The sequence below is a fragment of the Heterocephalus glaber genome, unplaced genomic scaffold, assembly GCF_053883595.1.
Source record: "Heterocephalus glaber isolate CG9 unplaced genomic scaffold, H.glaber_assembly_v1.0 deba00001428, whole genome shotgun sequence".
Classification (NCBI taxonomy): domain Eukaryota; kingdom Metazoa; phylum Chordata; class Mammalia; order Rodentia; family Bathyergidae; genus Heterocephalus; species Heterocephalus glaber.
This window is the reverse complement of record NW_028258293.1, coordinates 14,386,023-14,410,830: the sequence shown is the minus strand read 5'-3', so window position 1 is coordinate 14,410,830 and position 24,808 is coordinate 14,386,023. Positions and strand designations below refer to the sequence as shown.

The window sequence follows — 24,808 nt, the reverse complement described above, 5'->3', positions numbered from 1 at the left end:
GTCAAAACTTAGTAGGATTTAATCACAGGAGACAAAGAGCTTGTACCAGAACCTAGGATCCATTAAACTCAGGCTACCTCCTGCAAGAAGATTCCTAATGTATAATTCAGATATAAATTCTATAAAAATTCTATAAATTCTCTACAAAGAGTCAAAAATCTCATGGGTAAAATTCTGCCCATTTACTTTCATTATTCAGAAAAAGACTTGTAGTATCCTGAGATATTAACTTCAGATACTAACATGCTACAGAGGTCATTTGGAGAGATTGAGTATAGTAGAAGAGAAAAAACAAAATTAGGAGACAGAACTCATGGATTCCTCAGTAGCTGTCCCCAAATGGGAATCTAGGGTCATATCTAAATTCCCACCCTTCAAAATAGGAGACAATTATGCTACATATCCTTAACTACCTCATAAATTTTGGTGGTGGCATTATAGATGATAATAAGTTGCCAAAAATTGACAGACCCCATCTTTATGAGCTATTGTCATTCTTGCTACAATATGGAAACATATGAATCACAGCCAGTAACACAAAATTAGACATACTATATATACGGGTCTTGCCTGGATGGACTACTCAGAATAGTAAAATATTATATATACTCTATATTCTGAGAGAATATTATAAGACTGAATTTATCTTTTTTGCAGCATTACACTATTGCAAAAGCAGGAACTATGTGATACATTTAGAATTCTAAAAATAAAACAAATTCTTCGATTTCTTCCAAGACAAATAGATCACAAAATTAGAAAAGATTATGATACATATTGCTGAGATCACCATGCTTTTATTCTCCTGCTGAATTTTTCCTTTTCTATTCATCAAACATCAATGAGGAGAAGATTTTTTGATCCCAGGATTTTTTTCTAAGATCATCTGTACTGTTTTTCATACCTTTAAAGAAGCCAAGGTTTAATCTTAATTCCTTCAATTATTTCATAGATGCATCCAGATCCTTTGAAGTCACTTGGAAATCCAGGAAATTTGTCACAATGACAATTAAGTGAGTATGAATGAACTGACATAAATCTATCCCCATTATAAGAAATCAATTTAAAAAAAACAAAGCTCATGCCTTAATGATAACCATCAGTGATATAGTCTTCATATATGAAGACAAAGTTAAATAATTCTTGACGTAAATAAAACTGGGTTAATTTATGCAGCTAAACATATCTTCTTCTTGATCTCAACATTCCTATTTAAAATTAGGGATACTAATTGAGGCATTGTAGAAATGCTTTATTTCCTACTAGTTGAATTTAGCTGATCAAATATTCCAATATTGGTTGCCTCTGCTTTCAAATATTCTGGGAGAGAGAAATAGCTGCATTTATAAGATCTTATTTGGATAACCTTTCACATAAAAATCATATTTTTTTCATACCAAAAATGTCAGATAAGAATTTTCTTAAGATCACATACATACAATCCATGACTACAAACATATGAAACATCAAATCAGAGAACTTTAGTCTGAATTCTATCTCCACTATTTTCTAGACATGAAAGCCTTGGAAAAGTTCATTAATATTTTTGAATTCTAGTTTCTTCTTTTTTTTTTGGTACCAGGGATCGAACTCGGGTCCTTGTGCTTGCACAGCAGGCAGCGAGACCACTGAGCTAAATCCCCGGCCCTCTTCTTTTTTTTTGATAAAGTAGAAATATTACTACTTAATACTTCTTACATTTTGTTATGCAAATTGAGACTGCTTAAGCACATGAGGCTTTCTTGGCAAATCAATCCTGCTCAAAAAAAGAAACATCAGATAACAATTGTAATAACTGTATACAAACCAATTAAACCACTTAGAAGGAACAGAAAAATTATTTGAAATGCAGAAATTACCTAACTGACTCAAGCTGAAATAGAAAATCCCACAGATCTATAACAAGTAAAGAAATTGAATCAGTAATCTAAAACCTAGCAACAAAGAAAAGCCCTGGACTAGATGGCTTCACCATGAAATGTGCCAAACATTTAAAGAAGAATTAACACTAATCCTTCTCAAACTTTTTTAAAAAACAGAAGAGAAAAATTTAAAAAACCTCTTTATGTGTTCTATAAGGCCAAGATTATCTCAATAGCAGATAAACATATCATAGGAAAAGAAAATTAAAGACCAAACTTCCTTATGAATATAAATTGTAAAATCTTGAACAAAATTTTAGTAAATAAAATGGAATATTAAAAGTATTAGTCATCATAACAAAGTAGAATTTATTCCAAGAATGCACAGGTGGTTCACCATAAGTAAACCAATGTAATGTATCACATTATTAAAACAAAGAGAGAAAAAGCACATGACCATCTCAATTCACACAGAAAAGGGTTTTGACATAAATTCAATATATTTTCCCATGACAAAAAAGCCTCTAGGAAACTATAACTAGAAGGAAAATTTCTCAGCATGAGCAAAGGTTAAAAATTCACAGGTAATATCCTAATAAATGACTGAAGACTAAAAGCTTTCTCCCTAAAATTAGAAACAAGACAATGCTACTCACTTTCACTCCTGCTATTCAACTTTGTACTAGAAATTCTAGCCAATTCTATTAGACAAGAAAAAGAAATAAAATGCATCAAAACTGATAAAGCAGTAAAACCACTATTATTTGCTGACAATATAATTCCATATACAGAAAATCTCTCCCAAAAGTCCATGAGAAAGATAATTATAGCTAATCAACAAATTCAATAAAGTTGCTATATAAAAGATTAATAAACAGAATCAGTTGTATTTCCACAGTCCAGCAATAACCCAACAGGAAATGAAGAAATAAAATCCATTTACAATAGTATCTAAAAGAATTTAATACTTAGAAGTAAATCTAACTGAAGAAATGAAAGATTTGTATGCTAAAAACTAAAAAAAAAAAAAAAAACTCTAAAAGAAATAAAGAACACATGAAATAACCTAAGTGTCTGTTCACTGATGAACAGGATAAAGAAAATTAGGTACATATATATACTATTCACCCATAAAAGGATACAATTCTGTCACTTGCAACAACATTATGAAGTCATTACGTTATATGAAATGAGCCAGACACAGAAAAACAAGTACTATGTGATCTCATTCATATGTAGAATCTGAAAAAGTTGATCTCATGCAAGGTAAGGATAGAATTGTGGTTACCAGAGTTTGGGGAAAAAGCAGGGGGAGAGAGGGATAGGGAATAGGTTGATCAATGAGTACTAAGTTATAGTTAGGAAAAATAAGACTTGGTGTTCTGTTGCACAGAAGGGGGGACCATAAATAATGATAATGTACTGTATATTTCTGAAAAGGTGGAAGACAGGATTTTGAACATTTTAATCACAAAGGAATGATAAATGTTCAAAGAGACAAATGAATAGGAAGTCTTAACATTGTTTCTTTGGGGTTTTTTTTGGGGGGGGTACTGAGGATCGAACTCAGGACCTTGCATTTGTGAGGCAGGTGGTAGAACCACTGAGGTAAATCCCCAGCCCTAACATTGTTAAAATGATAATACTACCCAAAGAAATCTACAGATTCAATGTAATCCCTATCAAAATTACAATAACCTTTTTTAAGGGCCAGGGATTTAGCTCAGTGGCACCATGCCTGCCTCACAAGTGCAAGGCCCTGAGTTTGATCCCTGGCACCAAACAAATAAAAAAACAAAAAAATTACAATAACCTTTTTTATAGAAATAGAAAAGCCATTTTACAAATTCATAGGGAACTGCAAGGGGCCCCAAGACTTAAAACAATCTTGAAAAAATAGAATAAAATTTGATAACTCATACTCCCACAGTTCAAAATTTACTTCAAAGCTACAGTTATTAAAACAGTGTGGCACCAGCATAAGCTCAGATGTATAGACCAAGGAAATGAAATAGACAATCCAGAGTAAACTCTCAGGTATTCATTTTTGAAAGGATGCCAAAACTATTAAGTAGGAAAAGGACAATTTTTTCAACCAATTGTGTAAGGAAAACTAGATATACCATTTTACAAAAGATGTGCATGCAAAAGTTGTAGATATTCAATTTTTATATTTTGTATTTGGTTTTACTTTACATATACCATCTACAAAAGGTAATTCAAATGTAACACAAACATAAACATAGGAGGTAAGACTATAAAACTCTTAGAAGAAAATGAATAAATGTTCATGACATTGGATTTGGCAATGATTTCATTAATATGACAAAAAACATCTACAGAATGAAAAAAAAACACTTTCAAGTTATATATCCAGTAAGGTTCTTATGTCCATAATACATAAAGTATTAAATTCAATAACAACAAAAACAATCCAACTCAAAACTAGTGAAATAGACATGTAAATAAACATTTCTCCAAAGCTAACATACAAATGGCTAGTAAACAACTGGGCAGATGCTCAACACCATAAATCACTGGAAAATGCAAATCCAAACCATAATGAGATGGTACTTCACAACTAGTATGATGACTATATTAAACTGCTTTCTAAAATGGAAAGTAAGTGTTGGCAATGAGGTAGAGAAATTAGAACACTCTTACATTCCTGGTGGAATGTAAAATGGTATAATTACTGTGGAAAATAGTTTGATAATTTCTCAAAAGATGAAACATAAAACTACCATATGACTTACCAGTTCAACTCTTAGGTATATATATGTAAAAGAACTGAAAGCAAGGACTTCAACAGGTATCTGTATATCAATAGTTGTAGAAGTGCTATCATTAATAGCCAAAAGGAAGAAACAACTCATGTACCCACTAACAAATGAATGGATAAAAAAATGTAGTATATACACAATGGAATAGTATTCAACCATAGAAAAGAATCATATTTTGATGTGTGCTACAAAATGGATGGACCCTGACAACATTATGTTTATGGAAATAAACCAGACAAAGAAAAATATGATATGATTATTCAATTTATATGAGGAAAATTCATAAAGATAGTAAAATAGGGTTTACCAGAAGCTAGAGGAACAGGGAGTACAGTATCCGGAAGCAAGCAGACATCCTACTCTAGATATCCTACCTCCTACTTCCTAGGGTCTCCTAGGAAGGAAGCTTCAAGAGTGCTGCCCAGCAGCACAAATTTTAAAAACCCAACTGCAAAAAGCAATAGGTCAGTTGCATCATCTTTGGCACAAGGGAGGCTATTCATGGTTTTTATTTTTCAGGCAAGTTGACCTTGATCTGATATACACATGGGCAACTGTGAAAAAAGCTTTATCTTTTAATTTTCTCAAACATCAGTGCTCAAATGTGTTTATCTTATCCTGGATTGCTGCATCTCTCAGTATCACCATGTGAAAGAGCAATGAACAGTCTGTGGTTTATATTCTGGGCCCTGATGATGAGTTCCTGTCTACAGGGATGGCTCTAATTACAGAATGAATATAAGAATAAAAATTTAGAAATTAAAGCTCAGTAAAGGTCTTTCTGGAGGGACCAATCTGAAAGATGCTTTCCTGAAGCTAGGCCATGCCTTCAGGCAGCATGCCACCTCAGCAATGCACAGAGGCAGGAGGGTTTGCTTGATGATCACTGCACACTGGGACCCAGAAGTTCCCAGAGATACGGGTCACATTACCTGGAGGGAATGGAAGGTGGAGGGCCCCAAATGTACTTGTTTACAATGTCCTACCCTAGGATCAGAAATTGCCAACTTATCAAATAGCAAATGTCACCTCAAAGTAGTCCTTGCTCTTGGAAATCAAGATAATTATTCAATCAGCTGAATCCATTTATTCCCTATAGAATTATGTAAGGTTCTGGGAAAGTGAGAAAGGAGCAAAACAGACAGAGGCAGAGGCAGAGGCAGAGAGACAGAGACAGAGACAGAGATTTAAATTTATGTGGGCCAAGGTAGCACTTGTTCATCCCTTTGCTTAAGGGGCCAAAATATACATTTATGCCACCATTTCCAGGCTTTTATATATGTAACTAAGCTGCCCTCTTTTAAAGTTTAGTTACTGTCTCATATCTATTTCAACAAAAGTTACCACAGCTGGGTTTGAGGCAAAAATGTTTGCTTGTTCACGCTCTAGTCTAATAGTTGTCTCCTCCCTTCCTCGTACGGATAATAAAAACACTGCAGAGGACTAAATCTTCTGAGTTTCTGATTTCTCTATCAGTAATGTAAGAATGTATACTTTGATCATTTCAAGCATAATTGCTATATGCAATAAAGCACAGATTAACCAAAATATTAAAGGATATAGAGTTCTAATTAAACTCTTTGAAATAACTTAGGGGTTACTAGAAAATACCTTATTACTAGCCTTGCCTATGATTAAGAGTTTTTCTACACATCTAAAGCCACTGTTCTGCCTTACTCACCAGGGTTAGCTAACATAACCAAACATAGCTTGCTATCCCAAGACACTACTCTGAGGGGCACCTTGTTCAATGCAACTTTCAATCAACTCCTCCACAATATTTTCCCAGTCTCCATAGTCTTCTCAGTTACATACTGTAATATCATTGATGCTGTTTAAGATGACTTTTTAAAATGGTATAAATTCATTGAAAAAATAACAATATCTTCCCCCCATGAAAAATGGCACCACTGTTATAAGACAAAATTGGTTATAAGACATCTACAGATGGCAGAAAATATGGCTCATGTCTGATTTTGAAATGTGGAGAATTTTAACTTTAACGTTGAAATCAAACAGACAGTTTCAACATATACGTTATTTAAAAGATTTCCAGGACTGGTACAGGGGACTGGTGCAACTCAGACGTAGGCAAAAACAATAAATGTAGTTTATATCATGCTCCAAAGAAAATCGAGGTGAAGAAATAATTCAGAATTTACAGATATCAGTGAAGGATTGAAACCTTTCACAAAATATAATGCCATCCTTAACACAAATGCCAGTTTCATTACAAGTGTACCTTGCTATGACATTTTCGCTATAGAAAAATGAATCTTTAACACTTTCAATATCACAATTTTCTTTCACTCAGGTATCCAAGAACCTTTTGGGAATACAGATTGAGTGATCTTTATCCAAGATGTTTGGGACCAGAAGTGTTTCTGATTTGGGTTTTCATTTTCTTTTTCAGACATTGGGATATTTGCATAGACTTTACTGGTTGAAAATCCGTAATCTGAAAAATCCAACATCTGAAATGCTTCAAAATCTGAAACTTGAGTGTCACCTTGGCACCTAAAAAGTTTCAATCAGGGTACTTTGGATTTTGGATTTTCACATTAGGGATACTCAACCAGTATTAGCATTTACTCATCTGTATTTGAAGACTTTTTCAGTCAATCCTTGAATTAGCCAATCCCAGTGCTGGGCATGTAGCTCAAGGGTACAGCACTTGCTTAGCACACTGAGAGGCTCTGGATTCGATCCTCTGCATGAGAAAGGGGGAAAACATCAATCTCTTAACATCTCTATTTCTTGAATCATTTAAAATTTGCTGCAGGAATGCTATCTTTTCTTACAAGGAAGAGAGTTTTCTACCAAATGCAAAACAGTAATTAATAGTAGTAAGAAGACAACAAAAATAGATGTTAAAACTCACTAGGTTTATTTTTTATGCTAGTATTTAATAAGCTGTTTTTACTCCAAATTAGAGTACAGTGAATTGTATTTTACTGCTGAAAGCATATTAAAATGCCTTTGTTCACTTTAGCCACATATATAAAGAAACAGCTGCACTTAGATTTGTTGCACTCAGATTTGGTGGTTAATATAATCAGGTTAATATGTTAAAAAGAACTTGACACGGAAATTATTAATGAGTAGAACAAGGTCACTACTTCTGAGCTGAGGTCACTTACAAAGAATGCACAAATGAAATTAAGGTTGACTTTTATTTACTTGACTATCTTCTTACATTGGATTCCTTTGGCAACGTATCTTTAAACATTTAAAGCCCTGTTTACAAGGAGGTTCTGAAAGAAGCTTCAAACCATTATGCCCTTAATTGAATTCACCAGGAGTCCAGTAAACTCAGAGGAATAAAGAAAAATCATAACATTTGCTAAATCATCTCAAAACATATTTCACTGCAAGGTTATGTGATCTGTTTTTTGAGGTTCAAAGATGAATAAAAATATTACTGAACAGTTCATTATTTAGACTAAAATCATAAAGAATTTTACCTATTAGTGGTAAGCTAATTAAATCATCCCAGTTTCAACTTGTTCCCAAGAGAAATCTGTCAACAAACAATAACAACATTTTATACTGTATGGGACTAGTTTCCCAGAGTATAAAAGCTCTCAGGAGAAAAAAGATCATTAACCAAAGACAATTATTCACTATAAAGGTATAAAAGAGAACTGATAAGAATTTTGTAGTCCCCAGGGAAAGTAGAATTTTATCTTTGAATTCAAAACAAGTAAAATGGAAAAAGAGAAAGTAAAAGTTTTAGCAAACAATGAATTTATTACAATGCTCCTTCTTTCCACTTTTTTTTTTTTGGTACTAGGGATCGAACTCAGGTCCTTGTGCTTGTGGGGCAGGCGGCAGAACCACTGAGTTAAATCCCCAGCCCACCACTTCTAATTTTAGTTTAAAATATGCTTTGATGATCTTTTTATTCACAGTTCCTCTGTCCTCCTGTTTGCTGGGACTACTGAGCAAAAGCATGTGGATCTGAACATTTCCAAAAGAATGTGAAATCTCTCTCTACTTACCTGGTTTGTATGTTATTCCAGGGGGGAAGAGGAATCCCTGTTGGGCAGCAGCAGCTGCTGCCAGGGTCCGCTGGTCATGTGGAAAAATTGGGATCATGAGCGGAGGCATGTGACCCTGAACCTGCTAAACAGAAGAGAGCCTATGATCAGACAGAGAGCAAATGCATGCCAAGAAGTATTTGTTTCTCACTCCTGGTGGTGTGCTGGTACCTACACAGTCACCCACCCCTCACCTCATTCCAGATCTGCAAGCTGAGAAAATTCAGGCAAAATCCTCCAAATCCCTTTTCTTAGATGTCATTAGCATACCAAGGGCATAACTTCATTCTAAATTTGCTTCTACCAGATGGTTGTTAATGGTTTTCTTTTCTCCTGATTTACTTTCCTTTTATTTTTTTCTTCTAAACAAAGAATTAAAAAAAATAAAAGTTTGCTTCTTTTCTTATAGTACAGTATTGAGAGGTTTTGCCCTTTCACCTGCTTTATATTTTGTGCTTTATTTTGAGAACAGTTATTTAGCAATCTTGGTCAGAAAATAACATCTAATTGTCATATATTCCAAAAGCTGTATCTCCCCGGTTAGGGTATCTTATTTCAAAGCCTCACTTCATTACTTTAAGCATATAGCTCTTCAGATTTAAGGCTACTACATCTTGGCTCCCAATTAAACTAATATTCTTTGCCACACACACCTCGACACAACATATAAATTGCTTGTCTGGCTAAGCATTTTTACAGCTTTATGCACTACCATGTAGCTCAGTAATTATGGAGTTGTATTCAGAGAGCATTTCATAATAAATCCTACTATATCAAATTTCATTTGACCTCAATAAATGTATCAAAGAGCAAAAAAATGCAAAATGGAAAATCTTCACTCTATATCAGTATTTGTATTCCATATAAAGAAAATAAGAGCTATGACAGAATCATGCCTGTGAAAATTACATTTTAATTTCCAGCTCCCTTCTTTACCCTATGATTATTGCTCGACTCCAGGATAGCATGACAAGGTTTTGTCCTGGCATTTAGGACACAGTTTTATAGGGTGAACTACAGGACTTTTCTTATTTCAAGATCAAAACTAAGATGTACCAAAAGAAGTGATTCTTTAGTGCAGACAGGGTCTTTGGCATGAAAGGGCTACATTATAACCTATTTAAGATATAAACCTTTATCCCCAAACCCTTCCCCTGCCTAAATTCCTAAATCTTCTCTTTTGGCAAAATTCCAAATACTACCTGATGACCCTGTTTAAATAGCACCAACTTGCCTTGTCCTGTCCCTGTTCCCACAACAGCCTGGGACACACTGCAAAAATGCATCTGTGTGGGTCTTAGAGGTTTCATTACCAAGAGTTTTTCTCTAGGGACAGCCTTAAGATGTGGGTTAATAAAGGCCAAGCAAAAAATAAACACTTTACAGTATTTTTCTAAATTCATTTCTCAGGAAAATCAACTTACAATAAAAAGGTCTTTGTGCAATTACTACCTTGCCAGTGGGGCGTGAAAGAAACTAGCTTTGAGCAGCTATTTCTTCCATTTTAGCTGAGGTAAGCCCAAGTTTTGTACATTAGAGTACAAACTTAGCCTGCTTAGATTGGAGCTGATCCCCTTGTGCCCAGGTCTTTCCCTTAACCTTGGAGAAAAGCACTGGGCTTATTGTTCAACTGCAGCTTTCTGAGACCTGATACAACCTGAGATGCCAAAGACAATGGCACTGTTCTATGTCAGAAATAAGTATCTTTATGGGTGATCACTGGTTAGTGCAAGAGCACATCCGAGGAAATCATTTCATTGTCCTCTAGAAATATGGTCATAGCACATACTTAGGATATAGCGCAGATGCTTCATACTCTAGAGAAGAGGAACAAGGAAGTGAGTCTGAATATCATACTTTTATTCTTTCTTTCATTTATTAAGTTGCTGTTATCTGTCAGAGATCTTGGAAAGTAGCTGAAAAAATTGAGAATATTCATCTTGGGAAAAAGATATCAGGTTACCTTCAAATATTTGAGCAGATGATTTGTGAAAGAAGGATCAGATTAAGACTGAGTAGTTATAGAGAACTAGGCTCAAAAATAAAGAGATTTTAGGGAAGTTTAATACAAAGAAGAATTTTCTAACAATAAGTTATTCAACAGTCATTCTGATTAACAGGAGTGTGTGCCTTTCCCTCAAAGTGGTCAAGTAAACCTGTATACCTCTGTGTATAAGACATGTTTTAAATAAGATAGATAACTACAAATTAGGTAATAAATTGTAGAGCCTTTTCAACTGTATAATTCTATGATGGCTTAAGGGTCAACATCAAACAGATAGCATGACAGCAGTCACTCCTTCATTCATTCCACACATATTGAGAACTCTTGATGTCTTCACTAACAAACAAATCTGACATCAAATCTATACACTAGCATTCCCTTGGCCATGTGATCTTCAACAGTTATCTAACCATTCTGATCCTATTCCCCTTGTAAAACCTGAAGCTAATTAAACTACCTACATAGTTATTGTGAAGATTAAATAAGCAAAGCTTTAGCATAGTGCCTGACATACTAGTAATGTCACAGTGAATGCTATGTCTTTGCTTTTTTCCTATACAGTTTGCATATTTGGTACCAGAAAATTATCAATTATTGATTTTTAAAAAACAGTGGATCTTACCCATACCTCTACTTCAAGAAAACATCAGCTAACTAAATAATTCGGTTTGGCAGGCAGAGGCTTGTCATGTTCTTATCAGACAACACGCCTCACAGAGCATTTTCCTATCCCCAGTATCTAGAAAACTATGAAAAAAGAAGAGGTGGGATTAAAGGATAATTTGAATATGTACTTGGGGTCTTCAGTGTTATTCATTAAATGGAATTTTAGAATGAAAACAAATTTATTTTTACCTTGGTTGGCAAAAGTCTTTGGATGATAAAACAATGTAAGGTGATAAATGACAATTAGGAACCAGGTTTTAAATTCTTGAATCTGGATGTCTGCCTGAAGATATTTCCTTTATAATTGTGCATGTCCATGATATAACTAACTTAACTATCTAGGGTCATTTTAATGTCAAAGAGTTATAGGTATTTCATATTAACAAACTGTAAGATTTTAGGGAGGTTTGTTTCTGCCTATCATATTCTACAAGGCATGGTATGTTACCCAGAGGTTGTTTCAATAAACTGGGGACACAAGAGAAAAAGGAGGGGGACAGAAGACATGGTGAAAGCAATAGCAATAATAGAATCATAGAGTTGGAACAAAGCTTGTAGATTATCTAACCTAGTGGTTCTCAAAGTGTTGTGCCTGATTAGCAGCATCAGCAACCATGGGAACTCAAAAGCAAATTATAGGACTCCACACCATACCTAGCAGGATTGGGTCCAAGAATCCAAATTTTAGTTTAAAATTTAATCTAGAGCAGCAATTCTCAAACTTAACATTTACCAGTGGATAGATGAAATAAAAACAAAAACAATTTTCTTGGTTCCATCCTCAAAGACTGAGCAAATCTGAGGTGGGACCCAGAGTATATATTCCTAACAGGCTCCCATGAGAAGCTGGTCCTGTTGACCATGCACCATTCTTTGAGAATCACTAATCTAGCCCCAAACTCACAATTTACACACAGGGGAACAGTTAGAAAAGATAAAAAATAGAAGCTTACAGTTACAGCACTTGTGACAGAGCTGGCACTACAGTCCAGAACTGTAAATTACCCTACACAGTGCTTTTCCCTTTATATCATATGGGCTTTGGTAACAGAAAAGAGAGCAATTAATTGTGTATACTGCTTTATCACAGAAAATTTACAAATCTCTAGCTGAAATCAATTTGTAGGTCAGAAGTATATTGTTGGAAGCAGTTCTAGAGTTGAATATTGACCAATTTTAAATATAATTCTTCCATCCTTTCTCTTATTTTTACCCAGAACATACTTATTTTCAATATCCACTGTCATTAATTCCAATAGCTTATTAAAACTACAGTCATTGGCAATGATAATTTAATTCCAAATGATAAAATTGTCAATGTATTTGAAATCAAACAATAATTTGAAAAGTCAAAAATGCCCTTTATTAAAAAACAAGCCTAAATATCCAGCAGCAAGTTAGAATCTAGCCTGAATGCAAATGATGAAAAGCTCCTCTTTTAGCTCTAATTATAGAAAGCCATAATAGCAATAATGGTGATAAGAATAACCTCCACAGCTAATTTTTTTAATTATTTCCTATATGATCAGCACTGGAAAATCCTCAAAACACCATGAGGTACTTTCTGAGAAAGAAAAAATTCACTTAATAAGAAAGACAAAGCCATAAGAAGTTAAGTAACTTCATCAACTAAAAAGTTGTGGGTTCAGTATTGAAGTCAAGATCAGGACCAAAGTCTGTATTTTGTCAGGGTCAAAGTTTGTATTTTTAAGCACCATATTATATTAGGCACAAAAGCATCTTTTGCTAGATCTAATTGATATAAGGAATGCAATTCTTAGTAATAACAATTATTTGACTTAGACTTTTATAAATAAAATTATAGATTTACATGCAGTTGTAATAAAAAATACAGTGAGATCCTATACACTATTCACACAGTTTCCCCAATGGTAGCATCTTGCAAAACTATACTCCAATATCACAACCAGGATACTGACATTGATAAAAATCTAACAATCTTATTCATATTCCTCCAATGTATTAAAGAGATTATGTTCTAAACAATTAGTAAAGATAATAAGGGACTATGAATACTTCCAACTACTGTCCTCCATAATATGCCCAGTAATATGATTTAATGCAAGTGACATGAGTGGAAAGTATGAATTAAAACTATTTCCATCATGATTTTGCTTTTATTGGGCTTACTAGAAGACTATTGGTCAGATGTGGGATAGAAATATAAAGTGAAAGCTAGGTGAAAAAAGATGAAGAAAGAGGGCGTGGTGTCCATACAAGAATCATAGAAACATCCAAAATATTTCCCTTTTATTGAAGTTGTGAATTAAGGTGACTGCACTCAGTACCAGTGTTAGGGCAGATAAAGAATTTTGAAGACACAGAAAAACTACCTTGCCTGAAGAATATAATCCAGCCTTTCCTCCTCCTTCTCATCACCCTATTTTCCCATCTGGTGATGTGCCAAGAAAGGCAGTCATATTGGAAACAGCAACTCCCCAAAATATTTTACTAAAGAATAAAAAATAATAAAATTCCCCTCACTCCATCAAAGAGTAACCAGTCTCCACATGTCTTTTCCAAGAAGTTATCAAAATTTCAAATAGCATTTTTTTTTCTTGAAAGTGTAACTTTCTCTAAGCACAAATTCAGATTCTTTAATTATCCTATAGAAAAAGAGGTAAAGCAGATTTTGTTAGTACAAAGAGTAAAATTTGATGTGGTCAGAATATATCTCAGCATGAAAACAGCATTATTTTTATGGCTTTGGAAGTAAGCATTAATTGCCTGGGTATGGAATGACTAATGAGAAACCAGGAACCCCATTATGGGTGAACCTTAGTGTGCCATGAAAGGAATACACTGTCTAGCTCAAAGCACAACTGTCCATTAATTCTAAACTTCTACAATCCCTAACAAAAGCATTTCTTTTTGGGGGAGGATTGGGGAACACATTCTTGATCAAACAGGCTACATGCCCAGAAATTTTAATTGCTAGGGTATTCCTCATGTATTTCAGAGAATCAAGACAGCAGCAGATGTGTCTGAAACACTTAGGTTCTGTCTCTCTCAATTCGTAAAACAGCATTGTTGCATCAACACTTATCCCCTTTGTTTTCTCTGTGCTAAGTTGTTGATGATGCCATTTTTTGCCATCTGCCCCAGAGCTTCATTAAAGATACATGAATGGGCTAACTGACCTGATATCTTGTTGAGGAACAGGTGCTATTGTTTGTCCCTGAAGACTTGCACTAAAGATATGACTTAGAATACTTGAGAAAGAGCATCTGCAGCAGTCAGTCAGAGAGAAACTTGGCAGAGACCTAGCTGCCTGCTAATATGCAAACAGAGTGACACTCAGGGGGGCTCATTTTCTCTTTCATGAAGATTATTTAACTTCTTTTAGTGACTAGCAATAAGTATTTGTATTGAAAATCATGTGCATATTTATTTCTATCACTGAGTTAAAGACAGTGGACAAGTGAGAATTTTTTTAATGCTTTACTTCTGCAAAATCACACTTCATTAGTTTAATTGGAGAAAGCTTCTTTAAAATATCAGAAGAAATATTTTCAATGTGTACACCATGACAGAAAAAAAGAGACAGAAAACACAAAGATCAAGACAGAACAATTGAAAAGGGAGGAGGATATGTGCTGAGTAGATAAAAATAGGGAAGAATCAGTTTCCTTAATGATAGTATTTTTATTGCAAAGAATAGCTGAGCCATTTGCATAAAGCGCTAACACTGTAAACTGCAGTATCTAGAACACAAGAAATAAAGACACCAGAAACCTTACATGAAAAGCTTTCAAGGTCAGAGAAGTGTCTTCTTTCTGCCAAAAAGTGCATATCGAGCCACCGTACACGGGCCTAAGTTAACTCTGGAGAGTAAGGAAGGAAGGAGGAGTATTTGATAGGATAAATTTATGACTTAGAAACTCTTTTCATTGCAAACATTTTGCAGTTGTTAAATCAAAAATATTGATACTGGTCCACCCTTCCTTAGAAGACTTAACACAGTGGCCAATATTCAGAATTTCTCTTGGTTGACAATAGTCTGTAGTATACAAAAGAGGCTCACTTTGGATACTGTTTACCTAGCTATTCACTAATTGTCTCAATTCATTAATCATCTCTTGCCAAGTAAACCCAGTGTTTTGAATGGGTGATGCATTTATATTTCTATCTGCTTTATCACCTTATTATAACAATATAAACATTGGAGGCATTTTGTATTAAATGACCGATGGCTGCAAACCAACCATCAGAAACCTTAGAGCTGATCCTCTGACTATAGATTTGTAAGGAGTAATATTTTTAATACAACTACAGAAATTATGGAACTGTGATAGTTCTCACTCCAGAAGAGAACTTAATAATAGCTTTTAAATGCATCTTCCTATAGCCTTGCTTGCTTTTCATTTAGCAAATCTATGGCTGGTACACCTAATCAAGTACAGCAAATTCTGTTTCTAGAGAATCTAACAGGCTCCAAAAGAATAAACTTAAATTCCATCAGGAGCAAGTGTAGGACATATATTTTGTAGAGAATTTGAGAATATTATCCCATCTTCCCAGGTGTTTTCCCACCAATGTTCAATGGCTATACATTGCATGAATTGCACCCAGAAAAGGATTGTTTCTATTTGTTATCTTAAACTATTCTCTCTCCCTGTCTTTTTTAGTTTATCCTCTATTCTTTCCCCTCTCTTCTTTTCCCTTCTGTTCTCTCCTTTCATAGGTGTGACAAGGAACCATATACAAAGTATTTTTAACCACTATTAATATTTTAATACAATGCAATGTCTTCCAGAACTCTGCGTACTACTATAACACTCTTCAAAATTCATGCTAAAGGGTCAAGAAGAGGCCTATAAAAGTAAAGCAAACTCAATATATTATAATTTAAAAGCACTCTTTTAAAAACTCAGGCTTTGGTCCTTCAAAGTTATTTGCTTTAGTGAGAACATTAATGTTGAACTAACTTTACATTTACATGTGTACTTTTTTGTATATTATACTTCGATAAAAAGTTAATTTAAAGAAAAAAAGAGAAAACAGCTCTAGCAGTTTACTTCTCTTTACTAATTTAGGCTATTAAATATGTTCCATAAAATATTCAGAGAAGAAATGGAAAAGATACATCTTGTCTCTAGCTTCATGATGTCCCCATTCCCATTACCAAGAATAAAACATCAAACAAAGCAAACCTCTATGTTGTTTGGTTTTTAAGATAGCTATTTTAAATTCCCTTAATAGTGTAGCACTTTGCAGCTCCCTACCTTGGGTGCACAGTATAGAAATGATCTTTGAGAGTAAGAGCACAATCACTCTATTTAGTCAGTGACACGTGTTTTTAAAAATCTTCTTTAGGGGTATAGCCAGAAAGAAATGTCAGCCCTGAAAGAGTCAATCCTGCCTTTGTGTTGACATCTCTTTTTGTATCCTCAGCCTACTGCATACATTTGCTCTATTTGCATTATTTAAATGAGCAAATATCTCATTAATTTACCAGGATCATCAGTAGTTAAATGGCTTACTTTCTCTCTCATTCCTTTGTACATGTTCTGTGTAAATACTGAATTTTCCAAAAAAGATGGATTTAACACTAACATAATACTAATTCCTTCCATCTCTTACTTCTTTGCCCCTTATTCCATGAAATGAGCTTGATGTACACAATGACTTCTTAGACTCTTGAGAAACATGGTACTTCCTAAGAGAAGACAGCAGGGCTCATCATATTCAACTGTATGAAAGCCATTTATTGAGTATCTATTGCTATATGCCCATACAATGCTAGGGTACTATAAATATACAGATGCCTTAGATATGTCCATAGCCTTATTTTATCAGAAAGGTTTGTTTTCACTGACATTCTAAGTATAAATCATCCAGTTTGTCAGCTTAATTTGGAATAATGTCAACAGGAAAAGGAAAGATTTGCCAAAAAGAAAATCATACTAGGCAAAAATTCCACTAGGTATCATTCCATGGTTTTTCTGGGGTCTATACCCTACAAAATTTTTGAGAGTATTAATAAAGATAGAAGTCAGATTACTTTCTAAAAAGGATGATAAATGTTAATTAAGTGTGTTTAAATTTTCTTACTATGTTTTAAGAAACTCTCACCAGGAGGGAAATAGAATATCCTGGCCATAAAGAAATTAATAAAACATGTTATGCAAAAGTAAAATTTATGATTCATTTGGAATTAGATATCTACCACCTTTTCAATCCATACAAATGCATAATCTTGTCAATTAAATATTATTGTTAAGGCCTAGTAGTATGTTAAAATCACTTTAAAGTGCAACTAAGGAAAATTCATGTGTGTTTATTACTCCTTAAGGATCTATTAGTGGGTATTTTATTCAGATTCGTGCTGTAAAATCTGCATAAACTCAGCATATTGTTATCCCCATGTGTGCATTTGTTTGGTTAAAGCAGAACAGCAAATCTCAATTTTTGCAACTTCTGGAAAAGTCAAGAGAACTAAAACAGTCTTAATTTTAATCAGATACAAACAGTTATCACCACAGAAGTGAAGAGTTGACTATTATGCAAATAGTCACAGTTAGTGGTCACCAGGCCATCACAGAAGACTGAGCTAGTCAATTATTTTGGATATTTCCAAAGACTAGTGAAGATGAATGTTTCTTATTCCACCCTGTCTTATTTCCAGAGAAGTATGAAACATATTAGAGACTAATGATTGTTGTTCTTAAATGGATACCTCATTAAATACACAATGATCAAAGTGTTTTGCCAAGATAAAAATTAATTTTTTCAAATTTTGTATAAATTCCACATAAGTATGTTAACATTTGTGAAGAATGTAGCATTCCTTTCTTTGTAACAACCAAATTCAGGTATAAACCTTTCATAAACTTTTGACCTGTAATGAAGGCAATCTGGCTTTTACCCCTGAAGTATTTTACACAAGCTTATTCTGTTAGCAATGACCAGAGTTCAATTATTAAATTCCTCATCCAGAAATGCAGGTTTACATTTTAAATTGCAGGACTTGTTAAAATTATATATACACAAGCAACTTAAAGGCAGGGACTTTGTATCTCCCTAGTGTTCAATAAAAGCCCTTGCACAGAGTAGGGGTCTCAACAAATGTCTGTTGTATAAATGCATTAAAGAACTTCTATTCTACGTAAACTGAAAAATAATGCTACAACAATTCAGATGATTTTTTGAAACCAGTCACAGTCCTTTTATCATTTAAAGCCTCGAATAAAGGCAACATGAATATAAATCTATGTTAAACATATTTCATCATAGTAATCTTTTCTTTTGGATATACCAAGGTCTACTTTTTGTCTGATAGTTGGTAAGAAAATATAAAGATTGACTTCATTTGTTTCAAGATTCTTTTAATGACAGAGTGCTCATATTCTCTTAAAATTCCCCTATAGTTATAGTTCAGAGATGTCTCTAAGCTTCTTTAATAATTTCAAAATCATTGATTGTATTGAGAGAAATGATATGATGATCTCACTAGAAAAGCTAGGCACATAATATTCCAAAGTGATAAGAAAATGTTTGTTATATCACCATTCTGCATTGGTTATGCAATACAGAATGAATGACAGAACAACACTGAAGCATCAGCCATCTTGGAGAGCAGAAATGGTTTCATCTTAAGCAGGGAAACCTAAAATACACTCCTTGGGAACTGTGAAGACAACATGAAGAAGATGTCTAAGTTACCACCGGCTGGGTTCAGCCACGGCAAATGAACTCTTAGGAAGTATGTGTGAGAGATGCTGCCCATATGGTGGCTGAGGGCAAGGGTGACATCAGCAGTGGCTATAACCCCAGGCCAAACAATTTTCAGGTTTTTAATCTTTATCACATTCAAGTCTTTGAGCAAAAAGTAATGACATGCACTGTAATGTCATTTTGTAGCACAACCTGAAATCCCTGCCCCTCCCACAACATGAGCGTCACACTCACACACACATATTCCCTTGTTCTCACACAGACTCCTGTGTCTCCTACCCAAACTCAATGAACAAGTCAACACTGATAATAAGAATAAGTTAACATGCTGATTTTAAAAGTGATTTTCTTTACCTTTGTATTATTATTTAATACTATCTTCATATAAAGTACCTTAGTCACAATTTTAAAAGTCCCTTTTGAAGAAGATAAGGTCCAAACTCCCTAGTCTAGATGCCACTAAAATTATGTACTCTCAAGCCTTTTTCCCTGCTACCATTAATCATGATCCTTCTCATCTTGCTTTCAGCAGCTCCTAAGTCTCTGTTCATACCTATTTTTTCACTTGCCATTCAGAATTATCTGGCCTCTCCTTTTTGCTTTCTCAAACTTGACCTACCCTTCAGGGTTCAGACCCATTCAACACCACTATAAAAATTCCCTAATGGTAAATTTCTTTTCTTGTAAAAAGAAACTTGCATTTAACATACTGTGTTGAATTATTTAATGGCTTTTCTATGTGGCTACATTAACTAATTCATTAAACAAATGTTTAACATTTGACATTATTCTAGGCACTGAGATAGCAACAGACCATATTCTCTTTACTATCATATATATAGTTTTTGACATGAAAATACACATAGCATATAATAACATGATAGTTGATAGTAAGTTCTAGGAAGAAAAATAAAGTACAATAATAAGTATGAGAAATGGAAGACAGGCAGAAAGTTGGAGGTAGTAGCCAGAGAGTTGAGAGGTCTATTTTGGATAGGGATGTTAGAGGAAAACTTCTTTTGGACGATAATATAGTTCAGGGCTGAACAACTTGAGGAAATGCTACCTGAGAGTAACAGAGAAAAACAACTTGGGCAGATGGCATGTGAGTGCAAAGGCCCTGGGACAGTAATGATATGGGTTAGGGTCCAGTAAGGGCAGAACAGGGTAAGCAAAAGAGAGATAGATGAAAGATTAGAAACACAGTTATAAGTAAGATCCTTTAGAACCATGTGGAACACAGTAAGGAACTTAGGTTTTATTCTGACTGGGATGCAAAGTCACTGGGGTGGGGGTGGGGGGTGGTTAAGAGAGAAAGTAGTGGAATGGAACCTAATTTAGATTGATAAAGATCACTATGGTTGCTGTGAGGAAACTGCCAATAATAGGGCCAGAATAAAAGTAAAGACTAGTAAAGAAACGATCTCAATAGTCAAAAGTGGGGATAATGTTGGCATATTTCCATCTTACACATATATCCTGCTCAAGAAAAAGGAAAACACCCTGCTGACTCAATCTTAATATGTTGCTAGGGCCTTCGAATATACTAGGCAGGGTACACATGTGATTGATTAATTGACTGACTAAAACATGATTTCTGTAAAAGACAAAAATATGGCTTCTCTTATATGAGAAACTCAAAATATAAATAAAGAGCAAAATAAAAGATAATGTTAAGCAATAGAGAGATAGATCTTTTACAAATGGGAAGGGAACCAAGAGGTAGAGGGTTTGGAAGGGAGAGGAGGGGAACAATTGAGATGTGTTATGTACATTACCAACTATGTGATCACTATGTACTGCAAACATGTACCAATAAAAATTAAAACTTGAAAAAATACAAGTATAAATTCTTTAATGTTTACAGGGAAGAAGAGTACAAGAGATTAAAATCTGATTGGAAACTGCTACATCATTATAATCCTTTTAAACAACTATAATGTCTTTTAATAAAATTTAAGGCAGCATAGCAGTTTATTGACAGAAACTAAAAAGGCAGATTCTTAATTCAACCTGTGGGAAAATAAGGCAATATTTAAAATAATTCAAGTTACTACTAACCTTTGTTTAGGAAAATGTCAACAGTAAGTAAAGATTTCAAAAACAGAAAATTTAATTTATGCAAACTCATTCAAACACTTTTCTTAGTTTCCCTTTTGTGGTAGTTGACATTAATGTCATATTTTCAAAATTAAATTAAAATTGTAATTTACAATATAACATCAGATGCTGCCATAACTTACCTCTCAGATACTCTCCTATTACAAAAATAGGCCGGTAGCATTGTTTAGGACTGATTGGCAGTAACTCAATGCAATCAATAACTCAACAATTCAATGCAATCATAGCTGAAAAGAAATATAAACGCTATCTCAAGGAGAAGTGAAAAGATGCTGGTTCACTTGGGTCAAGAGAAAAAAAAACAGAATTCACAATGGAAATTAATACACTGAATCTGCCACATGTTCTTAAACTAAGAAATCTTAGTAAAAATTTTAAGATTCCTTTATTCTTTATTTTAAATATTAATTTTTTTACTTTAGTTCACCAAAAGCACAATACTGTATTGCCCTGACAATTTTTAATGATGAGTAAATAAAGAAGACAGGAAATATTTCACGTCTTAGATTAAAAAATAGGCCCAAATATAAAATTTTAACCAATCCTTTGTACCATCCAAAACCAAAGGTATTACTAAACAAGTTTGTTCTAACCATAAATGTTCAAGAAACAAAAAGAAGAGGAAAGAAAAGAAAAATATGAAAAGAAAACTAAGGAAATTTAAATAAGGAGGAGAATGAAAGCAAACAAGCAAGAATGTTATGGAATTTTCAAAATAATAAGCATCATCTATTTTATCCACAATTTTGATTCAATTACTGACCACTCTGTCCTTTCTTTACCAAATGTTTTCTGAAATTCAGTGTTATACTTACCTTCCAAATATTTTTAAGGATCAAAATGATACCTAAAGTGCTTCTTACAAAATGTTATTACTATAAAAACTTTAATTAAAAATTTTATTATACAACTTTCAATTAAGATCATATGGTCATTCTTATACTTAAAAACTCATGATTATTTTAAATTGAAATTCAAACAAAATTAAAGAGTTGTGGCTACTCAAGTTAGTATAAATACAGAGATCAAACATTAGTTACTAGTTATTCCTGATTTAGGAAGAGTTATACACTATTACTATAAACTATAGGTATAGACATTTTCCTAAAACCAAGTCTACCAATGTTGCAACAGGTCAATTTAATTTTATAAATTTCTGTGGTTAAGAAAGTGAAACAAAGAAAGGGAATCCAATTCTCTTCCCCTCCCCCTCTACACACACAAAAGGGGAAAACAGAAAAGATGTTTATTTAAGAATTTTTTAACTCTTAATTTCATTTTCCTCTACCCACCAATTCTCCAACAGCTAGAGCACCAATCTTATTTTTTAATTGAAAATTAGGATACAGGAGAAAAAGTATAGAAGCATATATGTGGATATTATAGAACTGATATATATCATTAAGTCTATTCCAGAATATTCCAAACTCAAAGCCACAGGACTTATGATATATGAGACACATTGTAAAAATTGATCCAGGGTTTGAAATTTTTACTGTGGGTAATTTGTGTTATATCTTGAATTCCTAGATATGTAGTTATTTATTTGTGACAGGTATTTTCCATATCTGTATCATAATATCCACAATAATCTAGAATTGTTATGTTCAAAGCTACAGGCACCTTTTTTTAGATTCACATGAAATTCCCAAAAATGAGTGAAACAAAACCCAACTCTATAACTCTTTTTGATTTAACATTAAAAAACTCTAACTGTTCTTGACTTAACAATAAAAAGTCCTTGTTAGTTCCTTTAATATTGCACTATGACTAGTTTCCATGGTAGAATAAGGAGTTGAATCTACATAGAAATTATCAGCCAATAACAATAGGTCTTTGTCTGGCTGTGACTACTTCCCCCCTCTACAACCAGTCCTTATCTGGCTCAGGAAACGTCTGCTTTAACTGACAGGTAGGAGATTAAATCTACAGCTGCTGAAACACAATCTCAGCTCTGTTAGATAGGCTTTCATTGAAAAGCACTACAAACACATAATTTGTTTATGTTGTACCAGCAATCTCTGACAAAGCAGACTGTCTAGCTGAGACAAATGTGGTTAAACCCATTTATTGTATTATTTCTGCTACACAGAACAAGCTCTTAAAACACAGAAACTAGACAAGGCACAAAGCTGTAGCTGTCTAAAGAAATCAAGAATAGATGACTTCTTGTTACACTAGCCCCTTTTACACAGAAAGCATGTTCTCCCCTAGAAAACATCTATTCCAATTTCTCTTTTAAGTGAGTGGTTCAATTATGTTTATACTTTCAGTTTTTAAAGTTTCTTTTGTTCCTGCCAGCATAAACAGGCATAAAATCACCTAATTACTGAATATATCTAGATTTAAGAACATGATGAATATTTATATCAAATACTTATATTACCCCTTCAAAAACACCCATAATGAAAAATTCTGATGACAATTCATCCTTTCAGTATTTATTGCAAATTCTGATAATGATATTTGATTTCTTTATTTCATTTGACAAAATAATTTTCTAACTCAAAGAATACGAGTAATAGTTTCTTTAAAACTAAGGAGACATGCACAAAGATATCTTATTATATAAAATGTTAAAGGCAGTTTTTTGTTTTTTGGTTTTTTTGTACTGGAGATCGAACTCGGGACCTTGCACTTGCGAGGCAGGCAGCAGAACCACTGAGCTAAATCCCTGGCCCAGAAGTGTTTTTTTGTTTTTGTTTTTGTTTTGGTACCGGGGATTGAACTCGGGTCCTTGCGCTTGTGCAGCAGGCAGCGAAACCACTGAGCTAAATCCCCGGCCCTCAGAAGTAGTTTTAACAACAAGAATAATGAAGGCGGCTAGTCAAGTGATCATGAATTTACTGCTCCAAGTTGGTAATAGTAACTAGAAATATAGATTCTTTTTGTTTTCATATCTAAAATTTATTCTTCAGGTGTACTTATTCAGCTCTAACTAGAATTCTGAATATAATGTGTAAAATAAACTGTAAAATTAGTAATAACTAAAGGTTAAAGTCTTTACCTATGTATTATGCCCTCAGAGTATAATCAATGATAATGAAACAACACATGGTACACAGTATGGCTTTAAAAACAAGAAAACATATGCTATAATTCAAAGTTTTCAAAAATTTAGGAAGAGTGGCATAATAAACATAAATACTACAAAACTATATTTGAAACACAGCCAAAAGGATTATAGTTAACCACTCTCAAACATGTCACCATTCCATAAAATTTTACTTTATTTTTCCTTCATCATCATCATAAAACATGAAAGTGAGAAAATGATCTTCCAAGTTAGAACATATGTTCCACTAGGAACTCTGAATTAGTCTTAAAATAGAGAAAATATGCAATAAACTAGCTGAATCCATGGGGTCTCCCTCAAACAGCATAGATAATGAGGGGAATCCATAACAGACATAAAAAAAACCCAGAAAGATGTCTAGACCCCACATCATTATATATGATATATGTCTAAGATATATGGACATACATTTGAATGTTCAAGTTCAAATTTGGGCTTCTATTAGACCGATTCAGTCACAGCATGGGGTTTCCTTAATAAACAAACCTTAGTGTTAGAAAATATTGGGGACTCAAATCATGTATTATGTCCCAGCTAGTTAAATATGTGGTGATCTA

At 33.7% G+C, this 24,808-nt stretch overlaps 1 protein-coding gene across 50 annotated transcripts in view; it reads right to left on the bottom strand.

Moving 5' to 3' along the window:
- Sox6 (SRY-box transcription factor 6) overlaps positions 1-24,808 on the bottom strand; it is a 689,857-nt gene that overhangs the window by 126,458 nt on the left and 538,591 nt on the right. For 41 of the 50 annotated variants that reach the window (XM_087211270.1, XM_087211269.1, XM_021263841.2 and 38 more), the window contains one exon: positions 8,647-8,770. In XM_087211270.1, coding sequence (XP_087067396.1) covers positions 8,647-8,770 — 124 coding nt within the window. The remainder of the gene's footprint in view (positions 1-8,646; positions 8,771-24,808) is intronic. The other 9 variants (XM_087211294.1, XM_087211296.1, XM_004851477.3 and 6 more) reach the window with 1 other exon arrangement.